Source organism: Muscardinus avellanarius, assembly GCF_963383645.1.
Source record: "Muscardinus avellanarius genome assembly, chromosome: 11".
Classification (NCBI taxonomy): Eukaryota; Metazoa; Chordata; class Mammalia; order Rodentia; family Gliridae; genus Muscardinus; species Muscardinus avellanarius.
Genome location: NC_137797.1, coordinates 7,205,254 through 7,221,103, shown reverse-complemented (window position 1 = coordinate 7,221,103; position 15,850 = coordinate 7,205,254). Strand labels below are relative to the sequence as shown.

The 15,850-nt window shown below is 48.5% G+C and overlaps 1 protein-coding gene across 1 annotated transcript in view; it reads right to left on the bottom strand.

Moving 5' to 3' along the window:
* The window catches only part of TCF20 (transcription factor 20), a gene marked incomplete at both ends in the record, with an annotated part of 53,385 nt that extends 38,182 nt beyond the window's left edge, over positions 1-15,203 (bottom strand). The window contains one exon of the mRNA XM_080706647.1: positions 9,507-15,203. Coding sequence (XP_080562773.1) covers positions 9,507-15,203 — 5,697 coding nt within the window. The remainder of the gene's footprint in view (positions 1-9,506) is intronic.
* Positions 15,204-15,850: the final 647 nt, after the last annotated feature.

Below are 15,850 nucleotides of genomic sequence, written 5' to 3'. Positions count from 1 at the left end.
GCTATAACACTCCCTCCATCATCTGCTCACGTTAAGAAATAGATTGCAAGCGGGAGTGGGGGTGCACGCTCTTGATCCCAGTATTCGGGAGGCTGAGACAGGAGGATCAGGGTTCGCAGTCAGCCTCAGCTACTTAGTGAGGCCCTTTGCAACTCAGGGATACCCTGTTTCAAAATGAAGAATAAAAAAAGAGGACCTGGGGTTTTGCTTGGGAGGTAGAATGCCCCTGTATTCTATCCCTAGTACTGAAAAAAAGTAGATTGAAGAAAAATTAAGTCTTTCAATTAGAGCCATGATTTACTCTTATTCTGTAACATACACAATAAAATTCCACCTAAAGTTCCTTAGAACTCAGAAAAACAAAACTCCTAGCCAGGCATGGTACTTGGGAGGCTGAGACAGGAGGATCACAGGTTCCAGGCTGTCCTCAGCTACTTAGTGAGCCATCTGCAACTTAGTGATACCCTGTTTCAAAATAAAGAATCTGGGATCGGGAGAGGTTCCTGGGAGGACGGAGCCTGGCTTTATGCCCCTGCTCTGCCCCCTTGAGACCTTCCCAGGTCGCCCCAGGTCTGCCTGGGCCCCCTGACGCAGCCTGGGAGGAGGGGAGCTACCTTTGGTCCAACTATCTGCCATGAGCCTCCTTGCAAAGCTTCCTCAAGAGGTTTAGGGAAGCGGGGCGCGGTGGGCACGCTTGTCATCCCCGCATTCGGGAGATGAGACCGGAGGCTCACAGTTCGCGGACAGCCTCAGCTACTTAGTGAGGCCCTCCAACTTAGTGAGACCCTGTTTCAAAATAAAGAATAAAATATAGGGCAGGGGGTGTAGCTCGGAGGTTGAATGCCCCTGGGTTCCATCCCCAGACCCGTAGAAAAAACAAAAAAAGAAGAAGAAATAGGGCTGGAGGGCTTGGAGGTAGAATGCCCTGGATTATTCACTCCCTAGTACTCCCCGACACACACACACACACACACACACACACACACACACACACGAAAGAAAAATGAACTCTTTGGAAGAAGTAGAGTATCAGTGCTATCAACGTAGAGATATAAGGAGATACCACACAGTGTTGCGGCAAACAGGCAATGAGATCATTAGAGCTTTAGGCGCGTGCTCAGAGCCATGGGAACAGATAGACGCGCAGGTCTTGTGTTGGCCTTTAGACAGTACGTTATGTGGATGGGCTGGGACAGAATATGAGCCGAGATAAGAAAGACCAAGTGGCTGATGGAAACAGGCTGGGGCGGAGCGACAAATGGAGGAGAGGAGTGCGGACTAGGGAGAAGGTACAGAGCAGGAGCCATCATGGAGGCTTAAGTGTGCAGGGTGGGAGTACTGAAAGATATGATCTTTAATATACACTGATTCAAAATTTAAACACTGTGGGGTAAAAAAAAAAGATTAAAAATTCCCCAAGGGAGTTGGCAAAACTAGATTTGGGAGGGGGGAAATAAGAGCAGGCAGCTCTCCCATCTGTAGGGCAACCTGGGGTGTGCAACCCCAAGGGATCCATGGCTACAGATCTGGGTCTTCTGCCATGATACCACGAACTCTCAGTCCTACACACCCCAGGCACGATCTCTCTATACATGAGCTATACAGAGACAAGGACCTCTGTAACCACTCATGTCAGCGGGCACTGTCAAGTCACATACACAATTTTACCAAGGCAGATAAACAGAGGCCAAGGGAGAAAGCGGCAAAGGGGGCACTGCAAGAATGGGCACACGCATAGTTCCCACCTGTAAAGAGGGGAGGAGCACAGGCCTTTTTTTTTTTTTTTTTTGCGGGTCTGAGGATGGAACCCAGGGGCATTCTATCTCCGAGCTACACCCCCTGCCCTACTTTTGAGTCTTTATTTTGAAACCGGGTCTTACTGAGTTGCAAAGGGTCTAAGTAGCTGAGGCTGTCCGCGAACCGCGATCCTCTGGTCTTGGCCTCCCGAATGCTGGAATTACAAGCGTGCGCCACCACGCCTGGCTGCAAAGGCCATTTTTTAATACAGGAACATTCTGGTTTTCAGACTAGTGTGACACAGGGAGAGGAGCTCACAAGGACTCATGTTATTCTGTTATCTATCAATGCTATCAATGTGGTGATATAAGGACAAGTGATATCACACTTGTCAAGACACCTGATAAATATACAGGCCAAAATGGATTTCTAATGAAATATATGTGGCCTCAGCTTTTATGAGAGGATTGAGAACATGCTCATTAAACAAAGAGCAAAATTAAATGTATATGCTAAAACCTAAGATAACAAGATTCAAAGTGGCCTTCACAAACTGAAACATTTATTAAAGAAAAGGCAACTTAAGTGTAATTTTAATTTGTTCTTGAATATATTAAGAAAAGCTAGATAAGCCGGGTGTGGTGACGCACGCTTGTAATTCCAGCATTTGGGAGGCTACTTAGTGAGGCCCTCTGCAACTCAGTGAGACCCTGTTTCAAAATAAAGAATACAAAATAGGGCAGAGGGTGTAGTTCGAAGGTCAAATGCCCCTGGGTTCCATCCCCAGACCAAAAAAAAAAAAAAAAGAAAGAAAGAAAGAAAGGAAGTAAAGAAAGAAAAAGAAAAGAAAAGCTAGATAAATAAAACAGAAAAGGATCTTGCAGTCATAGTGAAATATCAGCTCAAGGAGCTAAAAAGCATAATTTTTATAAGCCATTTAAAAATCAGTGTATCATACAGCTATACTAACTAGCATGTGCATAAAAGCCAGTAAGTTATCTCTTATTCTAGAGTAACGAAACTGTATCTTTTCCCTTTCTATTTCACTTAGTGACTTGCAAGAATAAAACAGATTTGCAAGTATTTTGAAAAATTAAGTTCCAAATATAAAGCTAGTATTCTATTCTTAGAAATTTAAAATAAACAGAAGAGGATCGATGAAAGGGAAAGGAAATAAGCTAAAAGCTGCAGTACGAGACATAACACTGGTAAACTGTTAGTGCGATTACAGAAGACGGTGGAATGTGCAGCCCCTGATTTTTGGCAGAGCCTCAAAATCTAATTTTAGAGCCTCTATTTAGAAACATGCAGGGTCAAAATTACCAGTTTTTTGTTTGTTTTAAACTGGGACTTTAATCCTCAAGGACATGAACATAACCATTCTACCACTGAGCTACACTACTCCAGACCCCCTTTTTAAAAATTTGTATGTGGAACTGGGGGTGAAAACCAGGGCATTCTACCTCTGATATACCACAACCCTATTTTGTATTCTTTATTTTGAAACAGGGTCTCACTAAGTTGTGGAGGGCCTAAGTAGCTGAGGCTGGCTGTGAACCTGCAATCCTCCTGTCTCAGCCTCCCAAGTCCTCCCAAGTACTGAGATTAAAAGTGTGTGCCACCACACCCAGCTCCCAGCCCTTTTTACTTATATTTTGAGACAGGGTTGCTTGCCTTGACCTTACAATCCTTCTGCCTAAATTTCCTGGTACTTGGGGTTATAGGTGTAAGCTACCACACCTGATTAAAATTTGTCATTTGCCTTAAAGAAGACATTACAATATTTTAATCCCTTAGAGAATATGGGGTTCTTTTGTCATTTTGGAACAGAGGATCAAGCCCAGAGCGCAGCACCTGCAAAACAGGCGCTTTGCCACTGAGCTACATCCCGGGCAGAGAATATGATTAATCTGAAGCACTTCTGAAACAGTCATGACTACAAATAATGTGTGTGTGTGTGGGGGGGGGCACTGAGGACGGAACCTAAAGGCCCTCCACCTCTGGGCTATACTCCCAGACCTATTTATTTTTTACTTGGAGTCAGGGTCTTGCCAAGTTGCTGAGGCCGATTTTGAACCTGAATCCTCCTGTTTTAGTCTCCCAAGTACTGGGATTACAAGCGTGCACCACCATGCCTGGCTGCAACTAGTGTTCCCCTCCCTTCCTCCTATTCCCTGGCCTTGGGTACTGGGGACTGAACCTAGGGGAATTATACCCCCAGTCCTATTTTTTCTTTATTTTGAAACAGGGTGTAAGTTGTGGAGGGCCTCACTAAGTAGCTGAGGCTGTTTGCACACCTGTGATCCTCCTGGCTCAGATTCCCAAGTACTGGGATTACAAGCACAAGCCACCATGCCTGGCTTCAAGTAGTGGTACTGGGGATGGAACCCAGGGGCATTCTAACTCTGAGCTACACCCCCAGCTCTATTTTTTATTCTTTATTTTGAAACGTCTAACTGAGTTCCAAAGGGTCTCACCAAGTAGCTGAGGCTGTCCTCAAACTATGATCCTCCTGTCTTGAACTCCCAAATGCTGGGATTACAGTGTGTGCCACCACACCTGGCTTCAACTAGTGTTTTTTGTTTGTTTGTTTTTGCGGTACTGGGGCATTCTACCTCTGAGCTACACTCCCAGTCCTACTTTTTAGTCTTTTTTAATGTTTTGAAACAGGGTCTCACTGAGTTGTGAAGGGCCTCGCTAAGTAGCTGAGGCTGGCTGTGAACCACGATCCCCTGGTCTCTGCCTCCCCAATGCTGGGATTAAAAGTGTGCTCCACCTCGCCTGGCCTCAACTAGTGTTTTTTTTTTTTTTTTTTTTTTGGTGGTACTGGGGTTCCTGGAAGCCCTTCTACCTCCGGGCTACACTCCCAGACCTATTTTTACATTTTCATTTTTGGAAACAGGGTCTCCTAAGCCAGCGCGCGCGGCTGGCTTCGAACCTGCGCGATCCTCCTGTCTCCGCCTCCCAAGCGCGGGGATTACAAGCGTGCGCCACCACGCCCGGCTCAACTAGTGTTTTTAAAAGCAGAAATTACTTTCTTCTTTCTTTCTTTTTGGTGGTACTGGGTTTCCACCAAAGGTAGAAGCCCTTCTACCTCCGGGATACACTCCTATTTTTTACTTTTTTTTTTTTTTTAATGTGGAAATAGGGTCTCTTAAGCCAGTGAGGCTGGCTCCGAACCAGCGCGATCCTCCTGTCTCAGGCTCCCAAGCGCGGGGATTACAAGCGTGCGCCACCATGCCCGGTAGAAATTACTTTCAATATTTGTTAAGTGCTTGGTTATTTTAACCATTCAGTCAGTGAAAGGGGGCTCAAGGGCTTAAGAAAGAGAATAATTTGTCGTATTTGGTACATCTGTTCCAACGACAACATCCCAGATCACTCTAGGATCAAATCTGATGCACAGTAGACTAAACAGTCACTTACTGAAGAGACAGACACCTGGCGGGCACTACCGACTCCCTCCTCACTGCCCTTTCAGGGGAGGTGTGGCTGAGGGGCTGTATCGTTACAGGGTGCCGCTGTGCATGCCTATGTGGTACTGGGAACTGAACCCAGAGGCATTCTACCTCCACCTCCACCCCAGACAATTTTATCTATTTGGAAACAGGGTCTCAATAGGTTGCTGAGCCTCACTAAATTGCCAAGGCTGTCCCTGCACCTGCAATCCTCCTTAGCCTGCCAAGTACTAGGATTTTAGGCACGTGCCACCACACCTGGCTCAGAGGGTGCATTTCTCGTCAGCCAGATGTGAAGAGACATGAGGTCTGGGGATTTGCTAGGCAAGATTTAGCCTGAATACTTGTTACCAATTATTGCTATAGAGTGCTCAACACTTTACACAAAAATTACACTGAAAGATATTAACATTAAATGTTGAGACAAAGCAAACACGTGCAGATGGGCACATACATCAAAAAGCAACAAATAAAACAAGCAAATCTAACGCATACTGTAAATGTCAGAAAAAAGCTGGTTTGAGAATCCCTGAGTGCTCACATTTGACTATTTAAAAAACTCTGTGCTTCAGGTTCTTAAACGTTACACCCCTTTAGGATCTTGTACTCTAGATGATGAGCGCCACGTTACTTGCTGAGGCTGACCCTGAACCCGTGATCCTCCTGTCTCAGTCTCCCAAGTACTGGGATTACAGGTGTGCGCCACCACACCCAGCTAGGAATATGAATAAGAATATATATATATTTAATTTAGTGGGACTGAGGATGGAAACCAGGGGCCTTCCACCTACACTCCTAGCCCTGTTTTATTCTTCATTTTGAAAAGGGTCTCACTGAGTTGCAAAGGACTTCACTAAGTAGCTGAGGCTGTCCTCGAACTGCGATCCTCCTGTCTCAAACTCCCAAATGTTAGGATTACAAGCGTGCGCCTCCATGCTCAGCAGATCTTGTATTTTAAAATATCACTGTGGGGCTGGGGGTGTGGCTTAGTGGTAGGCAGAGTGCTTGTCTAGTATAGGTGAGGCCCTGAGTTCAATCTTCAGTACCTCCCCCACCCCTACAAAATAAAAATCATTGTGTTTAAACTTATTAGAGGAAGTACATGTATTTCAAACTGGCTATTTCAGAGTGACATTAATAACAGAGAGAGGGAGAAGAAGAAAACAAAAAGCCCATGGAGAGAGAAAGAGGGAAGGGCAAGCTCCTCTGTGAGTGAATGAGAATATTCTCATTTCACACTATACATGAAATATATTTCACTTTAAAATCCTTATTAACAGCCGGGCATGGTGGCGCACGCTTGTAATCCCCGCGCTTGGGAGGCTGAGACAGGAGGATCGCGCAGGTTGGAAGCCAGCCTCAGCTACTTAGTGAGGCTCTCGGCAACTTAGTGAGACCCTGTTTCCATAAAATATAAAAAAATAGGTCTGGGAGCATAGCCCGGAGGTAGAAAGCCCCTGGGTTCCACCCCCAGTCTACCAAAATAAACAAACAAATAAATAAAATCCTTAATTAACTATGACTGAAAGTCATTTACTTATTCGTCAAGCACGTTTTAGATATTGAGAATAAAAATGTCTCTTCGGTTAAATATGACTGTCTATACATAAATTTATGTTTCCTTCCCATAAAAAAAGGGGGGAGACACTTGTAAGATTCATGAAGAACGGGAGAAGAGATACTGAATTCTGGAAGCTGAAAAGAGGCCAGAGGAAGAGTGCTTCGTGGGCTGTAGAAGCAGGGATAAGGTACAGTGTAGCTGTCACCACACTGCAGGCCCCTCCATGAAGGACAGGGCCTCGGAAGGCCCGGCCTCAAGAAAGGGTGTAAGACGTGGCTGGAAGGAAGGACGCATTTGCTCAGCTGTGGTTTTTTTTTTTTTTTTTTTTTTTTGCGGCACTGGGGATGGAAACCAGGGACATTCTACATCTGAGCTACACCCCCAGTCCTAGTTTTTATTCTTTATTTGGAAAGAGAGTCTCACTGAGTTGCAGAGGGTCTAAGTAACTGAGGCTGTTCGCAAACCCAGATCCTCCTGTCTCAGCCTCCCAAATGCTGGGATTACAAGCGTGTGCCACCATGCTCAACTTCGCTCAGTTTATAATAGGAATCAGATGCTCAACTCAGTCCAACTCACACCCCAATAACAGTTTGCCTGCCATAGGGGAACGGGGCATCCTGAAAACAAGCAGGAGGACACCAAAGTTTGCACACTGAGAGAAGGGACCGCATCCCACTGCCAGCCTGACCTTCCCTTTCTCCACCTGGCTCTAGAGCGTGACGCCTCTACACAGGAGAGCGCAAGAATTTTCTCTGGGAAAATTGACCTCAGAGGAAAGATCTGTAGATACTGATACGCTGCCTTCTACAGAGAGGACCTCAGCCCAACAGGTCAGACTCACACTTAACATATAACTTGGAATAATTATTTTTTAGCATCTCTTTGTTTCCTAAAAATCTGAATGGATGGCCAAGGATAGCCAAGCATTCTGAAGGAACTCTAACTCAAGAAAGGGGGAAACAGGAAATAGATAAAAGGATTTAAAGTTTAAAAAAAAAAAAAAAGAACTTTTCTCTGTGCGCGCGTGCGTGCGTGTGTTACTGGGGATTGAACCCGGGGCATTATACTGTTGAGCTGCACCCTCATCCCTATTTTTTACTCTTTATTTTGAAACCGAGTCTAAGTTGTGGAGGGCTCACTAAGTAGCTGAGGCTGTGGACCCACGATCCTCCTGTCTCATCTTCCTAAGTACTGGGATTATAAGTGTGCACCACCATGTCTAGCTTAAAGAAGAATTTATGATGTGCTCAAAGATAATTATAACCATAAGGCCATAGACCAAACTGATTCTTGTGTGTGTGTGTGTGTGTGTGTGTGTGTGTGTGTGTGTGTGTGTCTGGGGATGAAACCCAGGGGCATTCAACCTCTGAGCTACACCCCCTGCCCTACTTTGTATTTTTATTTTGAAACAGGGTCTCACTGAGTTGCAGAGGGCCTCACTAAGTAGCTGAGGCTGTCCACAAACCGCGATCCTCCGGTCTCAGCCTCCCGAATGCTGAGATTACAAGCACGTGCCACCACCCCTGGCTCAAACGGACTCTTTTTTAAAAATCAGTACATTCAGGGAAGAAAAAGCTCTTAAAAATATCAGAAATCAAAACAAGGAAATAAAAGGTTAGATGATAAAGTTGTAGAAAGCATGGAGAAATTAAAGAAACAAGGACAAAAACATGGAACACAGAATGGAAGAAGCCAGAGGAAAAATCCAGGAAGTACATTCCTTACTAATAGGAATTACAGAAAATGAGAAGAAACAGAGGGAAAAATTTATCGAAGAAGAAATAACTGAGGACAAACTTCCTAAGCTCAAAGATGCACGCATACAGATGGAAAGATCTGAGTGGCCAGCCTGACGGATGGAGAGATCTACTCAAGGCCCATCGCCGAGATTTCAAACTCCAGGGCAAAGGAGATCAAGCCTTCCAGAAGAGAAAACAGAGCACTCTCAAAACGCCCGGAAACTGGAACAACCTTCCCAACTTGCTGAAGCCTGAGATGCTCAGGAGCTATCAATCCAAGATACTGAGAGAAGACTACTGCAAATCAGAATCCCAAACTTAGCCAGTCCTCAATTAAGCATGAGAGTGGAATAAAGACACAGCCACAGAGAGGATCAACACACACGTCACCCAGGGATCTTTCTCAGCAAACTGCTGAGGGATGATGCACTCCCTTTCTAAATGAAGATATATTTTAAGAAGAGGAAGACAGAGGGACGAGGGACAAAGTACTCAACAGCAGAGTAAGTGACGATGCTGAGTTGTCCCGGGATGAGTTATAAAACACTTAGAGAATCAATATCCAAATTGAAAAATGTGATCAGGAAGATGTACCTCAAGAAAAAGCACATGAAAACAGGAATTAGTAAGCCTAGAGCAACGAAATATTTTAGAAGAGAGGGAATATAACCATAGTACTCTGGGTCTTACAGATGGCAGTAAAAGGCTATATTCAGAAACAGAAGAAACTAGCAGAGGCAGCAACTTCCAGGAGCTGCACTGTTCAAAGCCAATCAGGGTTGAGGAGGGTTAGAGCAGGGCCCCTCTAGAGCCACGGGCACGACTTCGTAATCTGTGCACATGTGTTCATGATGAAAATAAACGCTAAACAAATCTTGCAAACTACTCACTGTTTTCTGTCCATCATTTGGGCCTAGGAGCTCGTACATGCAAGAATAAAGATTAGTAGAAGATTCAGAACCAAAGTAAAGTAACAAAACCCCAAGCTGGTAAGAGATTCCTCCTACTCACCATCTCTCTAGCTATTTCCAGCGCTTCCTGCAGGCCATACAGCCTGCCGCAGACCAGGTAGATTCCATTGGCCCAGAGAATACAACCCTCGTGGACCCAAAATTCATTGCTGTCAAGAGGTAGTTCAGGGATTTGTAACTCCAGCTCGGGGCCACCTTCTGACGTGGTGGGCATGGAGGGCTTTGCGTCCAAAGCAGTCTTTTCACTGCTGCCCTCAGAGGCTGCTTTTTTACAGGGGAGTCCCCGGGACAGGGACCGAGGGCCTCCGCCACAGTCTTCCGAGCGGTGGCGCCGCTTGAACCTGGGGTGCGCGGCCAGGCTCCTCTGCTCCTTCTGCTGCTGCTCCTCCTCCTCCTCAGTGTCCGTCTTGGAGCCATTCGAAGCGCTTTTGTGCCGTACTTTGACTTTGCTCTGCGTTTCCGTGGCCCTCTTAGGAGGCGGGTTCTTCGGGAGAGTGGCTGCATAATCTTGGGGATAAAAGGGTCCAAAGAGGTCACCCATGTTCCGGTAACTGGCCCATTTGCCACAGAGACAGCAGACCAAGTGCCCCATAACAGAAGACTCTGTCACCACTGGTCCCTGCAGCATAAAGGATGAAGCTGGGAGCACCTTGCTTTCGGTGCTGCTGGGAGGCGGGGTCAGAGACCTCTGACCTTTCCGACCCCTCACCAATTTGGTCTGTTCCTCCTCTTCAGCATTGATGATTGTACAAACGGCTCCTAGTTCACACTTATTTACTACGTGGATATAAGGGAAAAAAGACTTGTTCTTGGCATCGGTTTTATCCAGTGGCTGGGAAGCATATTTCAGCTTGATCTCGGGCTCCTGGGGCTCCACGATGGGAACTGCTTGCTTGGTCTTCCGCTTCCGTGGCTGGGCGCCAGGTTTCCTCCTCTCCCTCCTTTGCCTCTGCTTTTTTGGCTTAGGCTCCCCATCTGCAGAACCTTCTGGTATCTGAGGGGGCTGGGGGGGCGGGGGTGGTGGCTGCTGCTGCTGCTGCTGCTTCTTTTGCTTATTCACACTACCAATGGGTCTCCCCTTCTTCTTTCCTGATGGGAAATACCCCTTTGGGGGGAAACTCTCTTGTTTGGGTGAAATTGTCACTGTATCATTCTCTTTCTCTTCAGCCTTGGGGTTGGCCTCAGGGGCCAATATGCCCCCTGGAGCTACATTCTTTGAGTCAGGAAAGAGTAAAGGTGCCGCCCCGCCCAGGGAACCATCTGGTCTCCCTTGGTTACTGCCAGGCTTCTGTGAGGTTGCGGATGTCATGGCACCAGGGGGTTCCTTTCCAGCAGTAACCATTTCTGGGTGCGTTTCCGCCTTGACTTTGTCATCCCCAGTGCCACGCCATTCTTCTGAAGGCCTCGGAAGAGGCTTTTCAACATTTGACTCCTTGTTGGTTGGACTGACTAGGTCAGATGCCACCTCGCCCTTTCTCTTCTCCATCTCGGCCTCCTGAGCAGCCATGGTCCCGCCGTCTGGAGGACCACTCTTCAGAGACAGGATGTCATCCAGAGTGACGGTGTCTCCCCCGGCCTCGGCACTGTTTGCCGAGGCACTCCTCCTAATATTTGGGGAAGTGATCTTCTGAACTATAGCTTCCAATTTCAACCCCCTTCCTTTCCGTGGGGGCAGTATTTTGGTCTTAGCTGGGCTCGTGAGGGCAACAGCAGGGCAGTTTCTATTATCTGTGCCTGGAAATTCCTTGGAGGACTCTCTCTTAGGGACAGACTTGATGTCCTGACTGTGAGAAAGGTGGGCGTAGGAATTAAATGCTTTATCGGCGCCTTCTTTTGAAGGGTGAAGGAGCCGCCCTTTATCATCAGCATTACTGTTCTTTACATCCTGTGACTGTCTCTTACTGGGAATGGGAGAGATAAAAGAACGAACACGTCTTCGCATGATTAAGGGGTTTTGAGAAGAATGATCCTCTTGACCTGGAAGCCTTAACATCACATCACCAGGTTTGGATGACTGTGTAGACTCAGCTAGTCCATGTCCATCAGGTCCATGCGGTGGCCCGTATCTTTTCTGATTGGACATTCCCGGAGGACAACTGCTCTTGGCTGGAGAAGTTTGCCGAGAAAGATCCCAACAAGACTCTTGTAACTTCTGGGACCCATGCTTCAATTCCATGCCTTTGTTGGGCAGGCCATCACTAGACATGAGACAGCGCCCAGCTTCCTGAGCACTGGGATCATGGTAAGTCCCTACTGGTGGGCCGTACATCATACCATCTTTGTCATTTTTCAGAGGGCTCCGTACTCTGTCAAGAAACTGCTGCTGCCGTGGGCTCTTCCGCGGCCCCTCCTGCCTGTGCTGTGATGCAGCAATGACTCCCTGAGCAGAACTGCTCCAATCTTTGTACTCCTCCTGCTGCTGCTGGTATATCTGTCTCTTATAATGGAGCTGAGAATTCAAACCTGCGTTCGGGTCCCCGTAAGCATGAGCTCTAGTGTTTGCGTGATAGGCTGAGGCCAGGCTTTCTGAGTTGGGAGAAAATGGAGCATGTAAACTCCTGTTTGCCCTCTCTGAAAAGGTCATGTGTGGGTTCATGTGATGAGGGTCTCCCCCTGGGCCTCTGCTCCTCCCAGGAGACATTTTCAACTTTTCTGCAAAGTCATGATACTGAGAAGGGGACCGACCCCTCATAGCCTCCCGACTGCCAGCTCTGCCAGGAACCCGCCGCATTGGTGTGGGTCTGCTGTCTTGCGGGCCATAGTCTGAAAGGGAATCCTGGGTTGCTGCTCCAGGGCTGGCATTGCCACGGGAGGACTCATGCTTGATGCTAGCAGGATGGCAGTGGTCCCCAGACTTCTTGTTGTTGAAGCTAGCTTGAGATCTGGACTGTGCGAAGTCTTCTTCTTTTATCTGCCCAGCCTGGGACTTCAGCTTTGTTTCCATGGACACCAGCCCACCAGGAAGAATGACCGACTGGCTTAAACTTGGGTTGAGACGTTCGTTCCTCCCAATTCTGGTGTCAGCACCCATATGTCCCAATGAGTGAGGCCCCGGGTCCCTGACTATCTGTCTTAGTGGAGAAATATCACAGATCACTGATCTCCTTTCAGAGAGGGAGCCTCCGGGCTCATGGGCTGATGACGGAGGCTCTATTTCAAACTTTCTGGGAATTGGATAGTCAGCCAAATTGATCTGTTTCATTTCAGGGGCTGTGCTGCTTGACTTCCTTTCCCAAGGGCCCCAGTGGGGGTTTTCTAACAGGGACCCAATGCTTTTGTTCAGAAGGCCCCTGCTGGCTAATTCATTGGTTTGACTGACTAAGACATTGGGCCTCGAAGATCCTTCCAGGCCCCCGGCCGTCCCTGGGTGTTCCTGAGCGCTCCTGGAGTATCTCCTGTCGGGGTGGTGGTGGTAGCCCTGAAGCACTTCCTGCAGGAGGCTGGGGAACTTCTCGTTTCTACCCTTCCGTTCCCCGTGCCCAGTGAAATCCCCCTTCTCTTGCCCTGTAGGATACTGAGGAAAGCCACTGACATTCCGTGGCACAGCTGACCCAAAACTCTCTTTGTAACTATAGCGCAGGCTTCCAGGAGACTTGCTCGACTCAGTCCTGCCTGTGAACCCAGAGCCCGGTGCGGAGTGGCCGCTCTGGCCATCCCCCTCGCCATTGTGGCTGGAGCTGTTATCGCCATTCTTGTTTCCTTTGCTCCCTCCCCCTGGAGGCTCTGGTTGTGGAAGTGGTGTTTGACCGGCCTCCTTTGCTCCGCTGTTGCTAGGTGGCCTCTGGGTGGCTGCAGGGTCATCCTCTTGGGAGCCTTTGTCTTGTCCACCGGACTTGTCTGCACGCCCTGTCATGGCTTCCCTGGAGACAATAACCCCAATTGTCTTCTCATTGACTTTTGGGTTCCCCTCAGATGACAGTGCTGCGTCCTTAGCGCCTGGAGAGGCTGCCTCGTCTCTAGCTGCAGGACTGGCACTGAGCCTGGGGGGCTCATTCTGAGCACCCTGTGCGGGTGACGAGCCGGCTTTCTCCAAGGCCCCGCCCTTGTAGGTGGTGTCGGAGCTGGTGCTCTGGCCACTCAGCTGCCGCACTCTCTCACCCTGATCCTCTGAACTGCTGGAGCAGCCTCCATCCAATGACTCTGCCATGGGGGACTTCAGCTGCTCCTCAGGCTGGGAGGAGCCCTCGGAGTTTGTGCAGCTATCTGTTTTCTTAGATGATGAGGAGGGCCTCTTGGAGGTCTTCTTCTGAGGTGTCAAGGCATCAGAAAGTAGCATGTGCTGGACAGTATTAGGAAGATTGGCCACCTGAGTGCTCAGGGCACTCAGACTACTCAAGCCCGGATCCGTCAGCCGCTTCTCCGGCACTCCTTCTAGCCCAAACCCTTTGAAGCCTGCAGCCTGAGAGTTAGGACTGGGCAGCATCGATGGGGTCGGACTGAGCTGAGGCATCAGCTGTAAAATTCGGTTTCTGGAACCCATGGGCACACTGCCTTGCCCACACTGGAGACTCTCCCCGCCCTGCATGAGAGGAGATGGAGTAGAACTACAGCTTGGAGACTGGACCACAGAGGCGGCTGGGGAAGGGTTGGAGATGGGGCTGAAGTTCTGGTGAAACTGCATGGGGGACCTCACAGGAACCTCGGGCTGGGTGTATTGCCCCACCTGGCTCTGCAGGGGCAGCTTGGCGGCAGCGTTGGGATACTGCATCACATGCTGAGAGGGGTGCTGCTGCTGCTGTGGCTGCTGCGGCTGCTGCTGCTGCTGCTGCTGCTGCGGCTGCTGCTGCTGCTGCTGGCCCTGCCCCTGCTGAGTTCCTTGTGGAATCTTTGCCTGTTCAAAATTTTTCATAGACTGGGGCTGATAGCTGTAATTTGATTGTGTTCCATAAGCCTGTGCATTAGAACCTACATTGTGCCCTTCATACTGGGATCCAGCATTCACACTGTAACTGCCATCATAGCTCTGTCCAGACTGGCTGAAACGCTGTGGAGAAGGGAAGGAGGAGGAAGAAGAGGAGGAAGCAGAAGACTGGTAGTGCTGGCCAAATTGACCCACTCTTATCTGGTAACCAGCAGCAGAGGATGGCAGTGTTGAGGGCCTCTGCATTGGTTGTAGATGGGACGAGCTGGAGGCGGGCTGCCCAGAGGCTTGTGGCAGAGGCTGATGGGATTGGTAAAGCTGTTGTCTCAACTGCTGTACTTGCTGCTGCTGCTGTTGGCTGGAAGCCTGCTGTTGGTACTGAGCACTCCCAGGAGAGAAGGGCCCTGTGTAATCCTGCTGATAATGAGACACACCACCAAGGGCAGAGTGCTGTGCTTGAAACTGGCCCACATGACCTTCACTCCCGTACTGACTGCCAAAGCTGCTCCCCTGGGGGGGGCCGTAGCTCTGCACAGGCCCAGAAGGCCTTCGCTGAGGAGGCTGTGGGGTTCCTGTTGCCACGGGGTCTTTGTTGCCTGCCATGTAGTAAAAATCTCCAGCCTCTTTCCTGAAACCCTGGTAGCCTTGATGGCCAGAGGTCTCACTAGCCATTGCTGCTGCAGCAGCCGCTGCTCCTCGTCGTCCGCCACCACTGCTGCTGCCACTGCTGCCACTGCTGCCACCTGCACCCCCAAAACTCTGGAACATCTGGGCCTGACGAGGGCTGAACTCTTCTATTCGGGAGGAGCCGTGCACCTCCTGTGGGTAGCTCTGCTGGTTCCCGTGGTAACTGCTTTGCTCCCGAAAGGACTGCATACTGCTCAGCAGCACTGCGGCAGGCCAGCAGCCCTCCTGCAAAGAGAAGACAGAAACTGAAATGTATCGCCCTGGCGCAAACAAAGTCAAGTCCAAGCCAACTGAGATGCCCAGATGAATTTTACCTCCTTTTTTCTTATACTACCCATTTTTAATAATGCAAAATAAGCAAAGAAATGGCCTCAAGAATGAAACAAGGAGTTTGTGGTAGAATGAAAGAAAAACAAAAACGCTAAGTTTTTTTTTTTTTGTTTTTTTTTGGCAGTACTGGGATCAGAACCCAGGGGCATTCTACCTCCAAGTTCCACCCCCAGCCCTATTTTTTTTATTCTTTATTTTGAAACAGGGTCTCACTGAGTTGCGAAGGGCCTCATTAAGTAGCTGAGGTTGTCCACAAACCACGATCCTCCTGTCTCAGCCTCCCAAGTGCTGGGACTACAAGCGTGCGCCACCACGCCCGGCTCAACATAATTTTAAAAGAAGAATTTCATTCTTACACAAACGAGTCCCCAGATTCAACTGGGTTAAATCTGGGGCCATTATTGCTGTCAAAGAAAAACAAAATTTTAAACTAGTCTCCGTTATGGTGGGGAAGGGTGAGAAACCAGTTTTGTTTCTATGCTTTCATGTATTAGGCTGATCAATGA